The 15484-nt window shown below is 39.5% G+C and overlaps 1 protein-coding gene across 2 annotated transcripts; it reads right to left on the bottom strand.

The window, feature by feature from the left end:
• Positions 1–22: 22 nt before the first annotated feature.
• On the bottom strand, positions 23–13776 carry sp100.1 (SP110 nuclear body protein, tandem duplicate 1). 2 transcript variants are annotated; one of them, XM_006798088.3, is made up of 16 exons: positions 13299–13774; positions 11634–11799; positions 11035–11250; positions 9800–9919; positions 9463–9596; positions 9325–9369; positions 7750–7789; positions 7057–7119; positions 6841–6963; positions 6485–6621; positions 5815–5883; positions 4479–4615; positions 2425–2536; positions 2249–2323; positions 1352–1495; positions 23–719 (listed from the first exon to the last, which is right to left on the bottom strand). In XM_006798088.3, the coding sequence occupies exons 1-16, from the start codon at positions 13440–13442 to the stop codon at positions 630–632; spliced, it is 1815 nt and encodes a 604-aa protein (XP_006798151.2). In that variant the 5' UTR covers positions 13443–13774; the 3' UTR covers positions 23–629. The 2 variants fall into 2 exon arrangements, with proteins under 2 accessions (XP_006798151.2, XP_087695784.1); XM_087839658.1 differs by having other exon boundaries at positions 9325–9596; positions 13299–13776.
• Positions 13777–15484: the final 1708 nt, after the last annotated feature.

Raw genomic sequence — 15484 nt, 5'->3', positions numbered from 1 at the left:
GAGGTAAAAGAAAAAAATGCATTTTATTTTTTTCTGTGTTATTTGTGGCGTACACCAACAAACATTTTACTTTTAAAAACACCCCACATGTTAAAGATAACAGTAAAAATAAATTGAACTGTAGTGACAAAAGTCCTCTTTGGACCAACACATTCAGATTTTAATGGTATAAACAACATCAGTTATATGTGAAACAAAGTTAGGGCAAACAAATGAAATTGGGAGGAATATATACATACATATATAATGATAATTTAAACTTGACTTTTAAATAGGACAAGAGCTGTTTTTGGTTTCAGTGCACAAAACTGGAGAAAAACATTATTACAATTCCCCTTTAGACATTTGCCTTTGTTTTCAGTGTGCATTTTGTATGTAAACAACGTACACTATGGCACTACTCTATTTAATATTATACTGTAATGGGTTGTACTATGATGAGGATTATCCAATAATAGCTTTTCCATTAGTTGCCAGCACATGAACACAGAGTATACTGTATTTGACATTCATACTGTGTGCAAACACTGATATCTAGTTACATTTTGCTACAGTGCCATCGCTGTAACACTCGTTTTTGATTGTTTTCTCAGCTTTGAAGTGTTAAAAACTTTCACACTGGTTTGAAGTCACTGATCTTGGATGTTGAAAGCCTTCTTAAACTCGCTGTCAAATAACTCCCTCAGTTGGTTGCCGATGGCAAGAATTTCCGGATTTCCCTGAAAAAGAAAAACAGCGATTGTCATTATGTTATTTTCAAAACTTCTATTCTGTTTAAAAAAAGTTGTGTTTGTAATCCAACAGATGTGTCAATGCACTTTTAAGAACCTACAGTAATTGAGGGAAAAAAACAAAACAATGAGCAAACACTTGGCGGTGGTGGGAAGGAAGAACTCCCTTTTAACAGGAAGAAACCTCCAGCAGAACTGAGAATAAAAGACAGTAAGACAAAAGTTTTCTATTTGAGATCCACTGTGAAATTGCAGGTACCCATGAAACTGGTCAGACCAGGACCCCCAGGGACCCAAATGCAGAAGAAGCACTGCATGGAAGCAAAGGTGAAATGGATGGTAGTTGTTTTGATTATGCCTTGTAAAAGCTGAACAAGGCAATTTGACTAAACTTTGAATGGCAGTCAGAAGAAAGTGAAAGCTTAAAGTCCTGCAAACATTTAACAACACAACACACTAATATAAGTCCCAAAGGAGATACAGCATCAGATGTAATCTAATTCTTCTTTTTTACATGCAGATGCAAACCTTTTAAAACCATATAAAAAATAAAAACAAGCACTTAATAGACTATTGAGAGCACTGATGCCATTATCACATTTTCACTAAGAGTTTCTTACCCGGTTGAATGTCGCACAGTTGGCAAAAATAAGCTGGACATCAGAAACAAACTCGCCGACAGTTTGATACTGTTTCTGCTGGAGTTTCTCTGTTACTTTGCCCAGCCACATCGGCCTCTTGATAGAAGTGTTGTAGTTTGCCAGCTGTGGGTGAAAGCAGACATCCAGAAAACCAGAGTATTCTAGTCAGAGTTTTACACATACAGTGCTGTGAAAAAGTATTCGACCCCTTCCTCACTTCTTAGCTTTTTGCAAACTTTGTACACTTACATGTTTTACATCAAAGCTAATTTTAATTTTAGGAAAAGAAAATACAAAATGCTTTTTTTAAACGCAGAATTTAGGTTCAGTACTGTTCCAAATTTTCAATTTGTGGATAATGATTCTCACAATGGTTTGCTTGAGTCCCAAAGCTTTAAAATTGCTTTATAACACAGACTGATTAATGTCAATGACTTTGTTTCTCATCCGTTTCTTTAGATCGTAGGATGTTTTGCTTTTTGAGATCATTTTTCCTACCTTTCTCTTTCAGACAGGTTCTATGTAAGTGATTTCTTGATTCAACAGGTCTACCAGCAATCAGTCCTTGGTGCTGCCAGTGAAGCTGAACTGGTTAGTTACTGATTTAACAAGGGAGAGCGGTTACTTTTCACACAGGGCCAGGTAGGTTTGTATTGCTTTTTTGCCTTAATAAATGAAATCATCATTTAAAATCTGCATTTTGCATTTTCTGAGCTTATTGTTGTCCAATATGAAACTCTAACTGGTGATCTGAAGTGTGACCAATATGCAAAGGCTAAGATAGCTCACGTTTTCAGTGCACTGCACTTTATTTTCTACGAATGTTTTAAATCTTGATTCAAATGAATAAAAATTGCTTGCTTAAAAAATACTTACATAGCCCATTGGGTTTGGAGAAAACATTTGCTCCTCGTCAGCACTGCGCAGACTCAGGAGGAGATACTGGCATTGCTGTTGATGAAACAACAGAGGGGCAGGTCACAGCAATGTCACAGGGAGACGGGTAGTTAGATGGTTACATGGACAAACTTGTAGACAGAGAAGATTCTCACCATCATGTGTTGAGATATTTGTTGAGACATCACTGTCTTCACGTCCAGCTGGTCAAGGCAAACGTGATTGGCTCTAAAAACGCAGAATGTGCACAACCAGGGGCTGTCGTCGCTGCACACACATACACACACATATATATATCAGTCTTAAAAACATAAACCCTTTTGATTTTTGTTTCAATCAGTTATAACCTTTTTATTCTTATCATACTGACAGCTGAATGTCTTAGCTTCATGTTATCACATAAAACAGGTACATTTTAAAAAAGCAGAACGTATGCCAGGATCATATACAGTAGTGTGTAATTCAATACAATATACGTAGATAATAGCAGCACAGATGTTGTTTTAGTAGAAACGACACTGAAAATGATGTCCACCTGACTTCAGCTGGTACCAGTTTTAATGTGAAGGTGAAAAACATTAAAACAAAAATCAAATGAAATGATGTTAAAATTTAACGCTGAGCTAGAATTTAGTTTACAGAACTAGAAGATCTGGAGTAACACTCCACTTATCTGGACTCATGGTACAGGTCAATTTGCAAATGCCCTGTTTTGTTATCTACCAGGTCCAGAAGGAAATATCCTTAGCTCCTTCACTCTCTTTGCCAGCTGGCACCTAACTTTGTCTTTTCATTATAAGACTGTCAGTTTGTTTGGGAAAAAGTACTTCTACTTAAACGACGGAAAAACAATTAAGCAAGTGTGCTATTTTACACTTGGTTAATTGTTTAGAAGTTTACAGACAGCACTGTGCAAAAGTCTTCAGCTACCCCTCATTTAAAAAAATTATTTTTCTGGGAAATAAAGGGAAATAGGGCACGGTGGTTAGCACTGTTGCTGCACAGCAAGAAGGCCCTGAGTTCAATTCCACCATCAGACCGGAGTCTTTCTGTGTGGACTTTGCATGTTCTCCCCGTGTTTGCGTGGGATCACTCCGGGTGCTTCCTCCCACTGTCCAAAGACATGCAGCTTGTGGGGATAGGTTAATTGGATAATCCAAATTGCCACTAGGTGTGAATGTGAGTGCGAATGGTTGTCTGTCCCTGTGTGTTGGCCCTGCGACAGACTGGCGACCTGTCCAGGGTGTACCCCGCCTCTCGCCCTATGACAGCTGGGATAGGCTCCAGCGCCCCCCGCGACCCTGAAAAGGATAAGCGGAAGCAGATGGATGGATAAAGGGAAATAGATGCAGAGATTTGGAGAATAATTTTTGACTGTCTTTAATTCGGTTTTCTGTCAAGCTGATCACACACTGCTTCACTAATGTTGAAGTCCGAGCTCTGGGGAGACCAATCCATGACAGACAGTGTTCCACTGTGTGTGTTTTTGTTTTATTTCTTTTTATTCAGGTATGCTTTTACTGCATTGGCAGTGTGTTTGTGATCACTGTCATGCGGAAAAATGATGCTGCTCCTGATGAGATGCTTTCCAGATTCCATCTGACCGTACTTTTTTGTGTTTATAATTCCTCATTTTCACAAGATTCCCAGCACCACTGGATGACCTGCATCCCCAGAGCTTCCACCACGTTTTACATTTAGCTGTAGATGTTCAGTGTTGGACCCTCTCATCCTCCTCCATAAATATGACAACGATTTGGACCAAAAATATCAATGACATTTTTATATAAGACCTTTTGCTTTTGTAAACTGGCATACCTCAGCCCTTTCTCCCATTTTCCCTTTGTTTAGTGTGGATTCTTCAGTAAACCTGGAAAACTGTTGCTCCAGGCCAATTTAAAATATTACAAGAAAGTCTGGTTTATTGAAAGCAAATCATACAGAAATGAGAAGTGGCTCGAGACTTTTGCACAGAACTGTAGGGATATTCATTAGTGCTGCTTTATGCAAATGCTGAGTTCAGTTCAGTTGCAGGACTGTATAATGGGAGCATTTCTTTCGCCCTGTTAAAGCTGATTAGGTTTCCTGCCAATGCATTCTGTGTTGATACGACAAATTCATGCAGGTTTAAAACATACAAAAAGGACAAAAGAGAAACAGCTGATTTAAAAAATATATTTTAAATGGCTGCTCTCCCAGTAAGGCTCACTTCAGAATGATGTCGTCCACATGTGGCAGGTGGCATTTCTGGTGGAAGGATCGTGGGCATTCCTCGCACACTACCAGCTCTTGGTCTTCTTCTTCGTTTTTACAGATGCAACAGTCGTCATCATTTTTCTCATTCTCCTGGCAACACAGACAATAAATCACAGAAAATCTGTTTGTACACAAAACTGCTCCAAAGCGCCTTTCAGACCCAGGAGATGTAAAATTGCTGACTTCATCAAACGGTAACTTATAACTGCCATCTATAAATTAAGAACACAGCACAGCCACAGCACATATTGACAATAGGTATGTTATTACTGTTACTTTTGAGAGGCCACATCTCACGTGTGGTTACAGTAATGCATAATCATAAACACTTTAGTAGATTTCAGCCAGTGGGTGAGATCAGACTTTTACTAATAGCTAAATTAAATATCTTATGTTACATCTTAAGTATTGTAATGGAGAGTGATGGCTTCATAACAAATTATTTTTCATCTGCGTAGTGACAGTGTAACTGCAGATCTATCTGACGTGAAGATGAGACTCACTGTCTTTTACTTTTTTATTAATCCTGTAGAATTTAATCCACTACTGCTGTGCCTTGTTGGTAAATGAGCTCTCTTTCTTTGGAAGCACTCATGGATTGATGTGTAGGTATATAAAAAACTCAGAGGAAGGGACTACTGCAATCGGCTGCATCAAGCTTCAGCTCCTATTAAAGTTTTGTCAAAACCAGAATTAGGCTGAATCCATTATTGGTCAGACTCATTAATCTGACCTGTCACAGATTTTTCGTTTAATGCGGTAAAGGCTTTGCCACGTAAAGTCCATTTTTAAGGCCCTTCAGTCTCTGATGGATGTGAAATTGCACAGCAGAGTGAATAATGAAAAACCCAAAGGTATTTTGGAGATGTCTGCGTGCTCCTCTGGTCAGCGTTGGTGCGGAAATGTAGAAAGGTCTTAATTTTTAGACTTTAATCCATTTGCAAGCATTTTTTTTTTACAAAGTTGTGCTCTGTTAAAAGCAATAAGTAAATGTCTGGTCTGACCCACTGAATGTACAGTAAAGTGACCGAGGGCAGAGAATATCCATTAAGTTGCTGTCTGTATGTGATGTTAGGCTACAAATACAACTAAACTCTAGAAGAGGTTGGAATCGCATATTTCTGCACCAGAACAAGATAACTGAGAGAGGAAAAAAGTTTCTTGTTTGTGGAATTATACCACAGATTTAGAAAGACAGATTTTGTACTATTTAGAAAAAACAGCATTGTGCAAGAAAGTATTTTTCAAACCAGTGTAGCATGAGGAAATGCCACTTGTCTGAAACTTACCAGGTCTTCAGGATCTGGATTACACAGAGGGCAAGCACACAGAAGGGAATGGATCTTCAAGATCTCTGCCTGAAAAAGACAAAGTAACAATGTATTCATTTTTCAATCATAAGTTCTCACTTTTGGTTTAACAAAGCTTGTAACGCTGATATTGCCTCCAGACTAAAGTTGCTCTTGGGTTTACAGGTGAGACACAGTTTCATGCAAAAGTCTAAATTGTTAAGTCCTGTAATTTTTTGGGCACGAGTTGCAACTTCAAAATTATAATTCAAAAAGATCCTACAAAACCAAACGGGCACTGACCCAATTCATTTTTCCTGAAATAGCCCCTAATTGTCTTTATATTCTTTATTATTTGTTCATTCTCTATAGCTGGTGTTCTGCTGTACGGTGCTGAAACGTTGATGTGCATTTGGTGTGTGCTTAGGGCTAACTGTGGTTGTTCATCAAAATGTCACCACATGTTAGCTTTCTGCATTTGGATATTTTTTTTTTTTTACCATATTAGCTGCTTGAGGATTGATGACCACAAATAAATACGAGTGAAAATGTAAAGATTGTGATCTCGGAGTGTTATTTTCCTCCCTCACTCTCACAGAGTACCTCACAAAAATACCCAAAGGAGTAGAGATAAGTTGCGGTGAACTAGGAACCTGCAGTGTAAACACACCTCCATGAGAGCACTCAGAGGTTTTCCATCCCATCTGATGTCTTTCTTCCAGGAAACATTTGTTGGACCAGATTCCTTACAAAAGTCCACTGGGGTCATCCAGCTTGTCTCAGTACGAATACTCTTGCCAAGTGTCCCTGGTGGGGGAAAAACATTTTGAGAAGAAAGTTCCCTCAGCTTAACTAAAATCTTTCCATTTAATTCAATTCAAAGTAGCAATTAGCAGCACCTGGATGCTACTTATCCTCTTAATTCCAATGGAAGTAATCAGAGTGTACTTTGTTTTTTTAAAGAACTGTTTGAACTTTTTTAAATGACTGTATCTGTATCACAGTACTTTCTTTTTTTTAAGATACCTGATGCAAAACGTTTTTTGTGTAACGTCCCAGCTAAACCACCACATGTAACTTTGAACACTTTGGTGTTGGAAAGACCAGCCTCTGGCTGCTGCACCGTCTGCTCTTCTGCCTCTTCTTCATCTAAAACAGACACGTTATGAAGATAATACGTAACACAACCATGCGTAACTAAAAGAGCTTCCATCATAAATATTACACTGTAGAAACCAGCACCTGTGGTGGGTTCATCACTTGATGAATCCTGGTCTTCCTCGTCATCTTCTTCTTTCTCCGACTCTAAAAAAGAGGATTTTATCCATGAAAACAAGCGGGAAAGAAGCTTGCCTTGCCTGTGCATGTTTGTCTTACACATGTATATTTTAAATTCAGAGTTTTATGAATATAAATATGTGCACAATATTAATAGAATGCCTGAAAAGATTTTAGTGACAATCATTATGCTCAGAGAGAAACTAGAATCACTGCCTCGCGGCTGTATGCCTTCACCCATTAATATTCTTGTTTTTCATTTTGGATCTTAATGGTAGCTGTTTCTAAGTTGAGGGTCTAAGGAGAAACAATGTTGTTTTCTGTGCAGATTGGAAGCTCCTTGAGGCAAATTTCAGTTTTCTGATATAAGGATACAAAAATAAAATTGTTTTAACTTCAGTTCGTTGGGCTTTTCCAGTTCTGCTCTATTTCTTCTATACTGGAGCACAAAGGGGGCGGGGGGGGGGGGGGGGGGGGGGGGTTATAAATGTCTGCAGTGCCTGCCTGCCTCAATTGAGGCCATTAGTTTTAAATGCTTTAATATTTAATGTGAGATAACAGAAGCTCTTGTAACAGCTAGTGGGAAAATGGGCTTATATGCTGTTAAGAACACTCACGTTTGATAAAAATCTGTGTTTTTGCAGTAATAGAACAAACCTGTGGTTGCTTCTTCGAGTGAGAACAATTTTTTCTTGGCCTAGCAGCAAAAAAAAAGAATGTGGCTTAGATTAGAAAAAAATAAAACAAACTAATTTACTTCTGAGTAAGAAATACTCTACCAGTCAAAATCTGGACACACACTTTTCATGTAATGGTTTTTCTTTACTTTCACTACTTTCTACATCATAGATACAAACTGAAGACATCAAATATATGAAGCAAGATCAATGGGATTATGTAGCAAAGAAAAAAAAGATAAATAACTCTAAATATGATTTCTATTTTAGATTCCTCAAAGTATTCCTTTGCTTTGTCGACAGCATTGCAAACCTTTGGCCTTCTCTCAATGAGCTTCATGATCGAGTCACCTGAAATGGTTTTCATTTCACAGGTGTGACTTGTCAGCGTTCATTTGTGTTGTGTGATCAGTTGTGTTGTGCAGAAGTCAGGTTGGTACACAGCTGACAGCCCTGTTTGACAACTGTTAGAATTTATATTATGGCAGTGTCCCCAAGTGCAGTCACAAAAACCATCAAGTGCTACGATGAAAGTTGCTCACATGAGGACCGCCCCAGGAAAGGATGCCCAAGAGTCACCTCTGCTGCTGAGGATAAATTCATCCGAGTCACCAGCATCACAAATTAGAGCCCAGATTAATGCCACACAGAGTTCCAGTAGCAGAGACATCTCTACATCAGCTCTTCAAAGACTGCATTAATCAGGCCTTTATGGTCAAATAGCTGCTAAGAAACTACTACTAAGGAAAATCAACAAGCAGAAGAGATTGTTTGGGCCAAGAAACACAAGGAGTGGACATTAGACGAGTGGAAATCTGTGCTTTGGTCTGATGAGTCCAATTTTGGGATCTTTGATTCCACCCGCCATGTCTTTGTGCGATGCAGAAAAGGTGAACGGATGGTCTCCTCATGCATGGTTCCCACCTTGAAACATGGAGGTGTGATGGTGTGGGGGGGCTTTGCTGGTGACGCTGTTGGGGATTTATTCAAAATTTAAGACACATTGAACCAGCATAGCTGCTACAGCATCATACAGCGACATGCCATCCCATCTGGTTTGGGTTTAGTTGGACCATAACTTTTTCTTTAACAGGACAATGACCCCAAACACACCTCCAGGATGTGTAAGGGCCATTTGACAAGAATGATGGAGTCCTGCACCAGATGGCCTGGTCTCCACAGTCACTTGACCTAAACCCAATCCAGATGGTTTGGGATGAGACGGAGCACAGAGTGAAGGCAAAAGGGCCAACAAGCACTCAGCATCTCTGGGAACTCCTTCAAGACTGTTGGAAAACCATTTCAGGTGATGACCTCATGAAGCTCATGGAGAGAATGCCAAGAGTGTGCAAAGCACAAAGATGAAAATAAATTATAAAACAAGCTTTGAGTAATTTCACACTTTTTTGTTTACTACATAATTTCACGTGTTCATTCATAGTTTTAATGCCTTCAGGGAGAATCTGCAATGTAAATAGTCATGAAAATAAAGAAAAACATTAAATGAGAACATGTGTTCAAACTTCTGAGTGGTAGTATATACATCTGTTTTTACTTTTTTATTTCCTCCTTTGTAGGCCACAGTTTTCAGGTGACCTTCCTGTGAAAAATGACAAAAACAAAATAAGTGAAATTCACACTGGAAACTGCCGGAACATTGATCAAATAAGTTCAGATTTTCTTTTTGACAAACCTTTATAAGTTTTCCCAGCGGCGTCCCCCCACATCGAATGCTCAGCTTCCAGTTCTTGTAGCTCTGCTTTCCTGCAAACCTCTCAAACTCACCTGGAGCAAACCACTGCTTATTAGCCAGAATGCACTTCTCTCCTAAGAGATGCAGAGGAGGAGGAATTCAAAGAAATGTTTTACACACACAACTTTAAATCTCAGTCATAAATTATCTCTTGTTATCTCCCAACTGCCGCTTTTTCTAGCTTGTACATTTTTCTATTATTTCACAGCTTTTGAACAAAGAACATGCAGCTACAGTAGACTGCAATGCAACAATGAAAAGACTTTGCTTATCTGACCTTTAGCCAGTTTGTCACGTTGTAGCGTTCCCGACACCTGTCCGCACGTCACAGGCAGCTGGGACTTGTAGAGGGGCCAGGTCCAAATTTCACCCTTCTCTCCCTTCTTCATGGGAGGAGCTGAGAAATACAAAATTTTATAAATGCCGATTCAAACATGCTGCAGTGTAGTCAATATACATGTTGTGGCTTTGGAAAAGACTTATGACCACATTCCCTCAGACATCTTGCAGTGAACGCTGCAGGTGTAGAAGCAAAAGGTTCTGTGGCCACTTGGGAGGTACCTTTCCATGGATTCAGGAGAATGATTGGAAGAACCAGAGGTCAAAGGACCTCAGTTCTTTGCAGGTGAAGTTCATCCACTGAAGGTTAATGTAGAGCTTGATTAATGTGGTATTCTCCACCTGCTATAACACTATTTACTCAGATGGAGTGGAGGAGCTGTAATAGTGTAGCTTTGTGCAAAACATCAGAGAAGAGACAATTCCACTTCCAACATAAAGAGAAAGTAATGAACATACGGCAAGTTTTCACACAACTCTATGCAGTCCTGTGAATAACTCGAGCCCACAGTTCATTGAGGTTTGCGGACATTTGTTTATGCACAGCTGTCTTAATTTCCCACCACACCAACATTTCAATCACGTTGAGGTCTGGACTTTGACCAGTCCATCGCAACTCCTTCATGCTCTGCTATTTTAGCCATTCTGTTGTATATTTGCTGCTGTGGTTGGGATCATTGTCATATTACATGACCCAGTTTCAGCCAAGCTTTAACTGTCAGACAGATGGTCTCACATTTGACTCTAGGACACTTTGGTATACGAAGGAGTTCATGGTCGACTCAATAATGGCAAAGTCCAGGCCCTGGTCCACCCAATGATCATCCCTTCACCACATATCAACTGTGATTGACAGCTGGTATGTGGTGAGTTTCGGTTTTCTCTAAATGTGCATTATGGTCAAACATCTCCATTTGGTCTGATTTGTCCAAATGACATTGTTCCAGAAGTCATGTATTTGTAACTTTTCGAACCTAAGTCATGCTGCCATGTTCTTTTTCAAGAGAACAGGCTTTGTTTTTGGTTGGGTCTAGCCTGGGGTAGAACCAGGGTACTTTAACCCAGTGAGAGCTGCTAAAGGTTAGAGGATGAGAGATGTCTTTTTAACTGTATAACTCCTGTTGGCATATAGTCACGCTGAGAACAGTAAAGCATAAGTGAGGAGTAACTTACTGAAACATATTTTCTTGGACTTCTTCTGAGCCGAGGTAGACAGGCCTGATGGACCAGGCTGCTCATCCTGCTCACATATGCTCTTGCCATACTTCCTCTTCTTTTTCACTGAGTTTTCCTTCCTCGCCTCTTCTTCTGAATGTTCAGTTTTTTCCTTTTCACCGTTGTCTTCCGTTTCAACTTTCTCAGGCAATTGTGTGTCAAAATGGTAAGACCCTGAAATTACATTGAAGTCCAAGAACATAATAAATATCTAATAGAGGCCAAACAACTTCTAGGGGTCAATTTTAAAGTCTCAGTACATAGCACGCCCACTTGCTAACAAGGTTTTATATAGTCTAAATTACAACATATTAGCTGTTACAAGATGAGTCTTCACGTAGACAGAGGTTCTCTTTGACTGGTTACAAGCCTATCAAATTATTTTTAGTCCTGCAAAGGCATTAATGCCACCACAAAACTCTCATCTTAAAGTAGATGAGGTATTATTCCGTTCAGATTTCTTTGGCCAATTCTTTGTTTTATCAATTAACTTGTCAGAGACACAAACATACCTATTATACAGTCATTAAGAGCATCATGAAATAGAAATATCTTACCGTCCATGAGGCTTTTGCGCAGCATTTGCAGTTTGGGGTTCTGGCTCAGGACAGTTTCCTTGAAGGCACACTTCCAGAACAGTTTGATGTGCTCTGAGTTTTTTTCCTCGAACCAGTCCAGGATATCATAAAGGCCCTTCTCTTTTTTCTTCATTCGACTCACCTTCTGCACAAACAGTATCGAGAAAATTATTATTGAGCTGTTTAGCCTAGGATTCAGTAAGTAAATACCAACATACTGTCCTTTTCACCAAGTGTCTATGATAGTAGATTTAGAAAAAACTGCCCCTCTAAAACAGAAGGTATGAAAAAAGTATGATGTTTATGTTTGCCACTCCAATAATGGTGATTGGATCGATTATATGAGATTATTTAGGAGAGGGCGTTTCCTTCTCTGAATAAGCTGGTGTTTTTTGCGTCACAATGGGGAACTATATTTACGTAAGGTGGAGTACTGTGCAAAAATTGTGACCCACCTTTCATTACTTTATATTTTATTTCCAAGGAGACGTCTTTCTTGTTTTTTTAACCGGCCTTGATCAATAGTTTCAAAAATTATAAAGTTTTACTTTGGACATTGCCTCCTTTCTTGCCAATTTTCATTCCAGTCCTTGCATCTGACCTTTTTCAGAGGAATGCTTTTATTATTTGTTAAGCCACTTAACACTGACCCATGAATCATTCAAGCATAAAAAAATCCACCTAACTCAAGGGATGAAGCAGAGTTATGTCTGTACACAACAGAAAACTTAGCAAAGAACTAATTTTAAATTGTGCTGTGCAATATGTCCTTAAAAGATTTGACAAAACTGACCAAGTGGAAGAAAATAAAGGAAGCAGCAGGTCTAAAGAACTATCTACAGCAGATGAACCTGAAAAACTGTAGTTTGGGAAAAAACATTTCAGTCAGTGGTGTTTGCAATCTTGCCAAAATTAATGGAATTACTATGGCTTCATTTTTCAGGATGACAATGATCCCGAACACACTGTCAGTGCAGTAAAAGCGTACCTGGATAGAAAAACACACAGTGGAACACTGTTAGTCGTGGATTGGCCTCCCCAGACCCTGGACGTCAACATTATTGATCATCTTGACCGTTATACTCAAGTGTATTTCCTTTTATATTTGCACATTCAAATAAATCTACAAACTTATTTCCCATTTTCCCCGCAAAATTTGGAAAAACAACGCGTGATTAAGACTTTTCCAGACTCCAGATTTCATTTTAATCTGTTTTCAGTAACTGGCTCTGGTTGTGAAAATGTCTTCTTTTTTAGTAAACAGCAGTGTGAGTTACAGGCGAATGTCAATTCGCAGTGTCTTGATGCATGCTCAATCATCCGGTAAGTAAATCCCAAAAAGCTGATTCTGTTCATTCAGTGTTGCTAGTCTCAGTCAGGCAAAGGTAGGCTACTAAGGTTGAGAAAACCTGCAGTCAGCTGAGACTGAAGATAAACAGAATCAGCTTTTTGGGGTCAGTTCGCCGTATTTCCCTTGTTTGAAATCGACGCTTCATGTGTACCAACAACTCTGATGTAATCATGTATCACTTCCGCTGTTCACTTCCCGCTCTCTCATTAACGTCCTATTCAAATAGCACTCGCCTGAAATGACTGTAACGAGGTTGATAACAAATGCGTAACCTTTCCACTTGAGTTCCTCACCTTGAACCTGTCTTCCGGGATCAGGTTGTAATCCTTGAGCTTGCAGAGGAAGGTGACCGGGTTCTCCATGCAAGAAATTTCTGTTTTATTGCAGTGTAAAAAGCGCAGCATTTCCTCCAACTCCAGGAAATCCAGCGGATCCATCGATGGTCTGTTCTCCCAACTTTTCTACAAAACTGTGCCAGTTCCCAAGAGATCGCACTCACTTATCATCCAGATGTGATATTAGAGCTGCAGCACAGAAATAAAGCGCTGCATTCGTGGACCTTGTGCCGTTTAACAGGTAATAATTAACTCCTCACGGGTCTCCTCACCCTGCTCCACCGTTTACATGCGCGCACAGTGAAACTCAATCCAAGTTTATGTAAAACAAAAAATCACAATGTTGAGTAGATGCAGACATAAGCGGAAGTTTTCCCTCTACGGGTCAAAGTGTCTGATCTGGGAAAGGCGAATACTGGTTTCTCGGTTCCTCCTCTCAGTGACGTTTGGAAAGTGAAACCTTTTTCAAGAGCTCTTCTGTCGGCTCACCAAAAACTGCAGACCGTGCGCCTTGCTGCGATTTATTAACCCCCCTTTAAATTATAGCCATGCTTATTTTTAAAGTAGACCTGAGACTTACAGTCTGTGGGCGAAACAAATCAAACTCATTCCTGAGCGTCTGACACGAAGAGACAAAAGGGGGATTCATTAAGGTCGCCCACAGTGAGTAACAGTGCGGAATTCAACAGCCTCTTTGATAAAACAATGAGCATTACTGTCGTGGTTGTAAACAGCTCGGCCCAAATATGTTCAGTGCTTTCTGCGCTATGCGCGCTCCCGCTTGGGGCATTATTTCAGCAGGGAGACAGAAATGAGTATAACGTCATAGAGAGGAGAGCATTTCACTAGCACGGCTCCGGTCCAGTGTTGCCAACTCCTCAGTAAGGAAAATCGCTATTGGTTGTCCTAAAAGTCGCTAGAAGTCGCTAAATGACGTCATCACCTAATTTGCATAATTGGTCATGCTAATATAATTGTAACCTACGCTGCTGGAGAGAGAAATAACATCGTGGACGAGACATAAAGTGAGCAAAAAACGTCCTAAATGCATTTAGAATTTATTTAGAACTACAAATTAAATTTCTTTTAGCAATTGTTGTTTTTTTAATGTCACAATTCCAACCCTGCTCCTTTACCCGGGCTTGGACCGGCAAAAGTGACCCGAAATAGGCACTCTGGTGGAGTTACTTTGTGTGTGTGTGTGTTTATAAGTAGTTTTAAACCTGATCCACAAAACAGCATAAGAGTAAAAGAAGAACTGACTGCGTTACAGCACCCGCTGCTTGTTGAGAGTAAAAGCGATACGCGCTTTCACGTCTTTTTTTAGCGACTTTTTCTAGAAAAAAAGTCGCTAGGGGGTCTGAAAACTCGCTAAATATAGCGACAAAGTCGCTAAGTTGGCAACACTGCTCCGGTCAGCGAAGTCATCTGCGCAGAACATACGTCACTAATCTAGTGCAAAAACAGCACGAGGACATGTCACATTTTTTTCTTTTCCAGTAACAACAACATAAAATAAATCAATAATTTCATAGCTGGTTTGTATTTGTATATGAAAATAATTCCTGCATGTATATCTTTAGTTTTTGTGATTATTAATACACAAGCGCTTCAAAGAATAACGCTTTTTTTTTTTTGTCAAACTTAAAAGAAAGTCAAGTGAGTCAACACGAGAAAACGAATAAAAGCTGGTTGATAATCCCTTTGGAGATATAGGAACAGGTTTTCACAGTGCTTGGACAAAGCTAACCACAGCATGACCACAGCACTCAGCTCCATTTGTTTATGAAGTAATTCAAGTCTTTTATTTTTGTAAATATTTCTGCCTAATAAGATAAATGCCAGCTTATGAATAGCAGGCACTGATTGAATCAATGTTTTTAGTTTTTCACGGTGTGGTTTTGATTAAGGATACATGTCCTCTTTCATACTGATGCTTTTTAGGGGTTTTAATTTATATGTCTGGTGTTTGTTCCCTAGAGTGTCGACCATCTGCTCTTGTACCTCATGATGAACTCTCTGTCACACCTCTCCATGTTGTCACCTTTTGTCATTGTCTTCATAAACGCCTACATGCGAACCACTGCATACCTTCCCAGACTCACTTATTGTGTCTGTATGCTCGCCCAAAACAAACGTACAAA

Source organism: Neolamprologus brichardi, chromosome 4 (assembly GCF_056152115.1).
Source record: "Neolamprologus brichardi isolate AB-2024 chromosome 4, ASM5615211v1, whole genome shotgun sequence".
Taxonomy (NCBI): domain Eukaryota; kingdom Metazoa; phylum Chordata; class Actinopteri; order Cichliformes; family Cichlidae; genus Neolamprologus; species Neolamprologus brichardi.
The sequence above is the reverse complement of the archived record's forward strand: the minus strand, read 5'-3'. Positions and strand labels throughout refer to the sequence as shown.

Bases quoted from the DNA above. Each gene is read 5' to 3' on its own strand.
- sp100.1 (XM_087839658.1), bottom strand. From the start codon at position 13,442: ATGGATCCGCTGGATTTCCTGGAGTTGGAGGAAATGCTGCGCTTTTTA. The intron at 4,616-5,814 runs GTAAGTTTCAGA...CTGTGTTGCCAG, and splicing joins ATCCAGATCCTGAAGACCTG to GAGAATGAGAAAAATGATGA. The intron at 1,496-2,248 runs GTAAGTATTTTT...TTTCACCCACAG, and splicing joins CTCCAAACCCAATGGGCTAT to CTGGCAAACTACAACACTTC.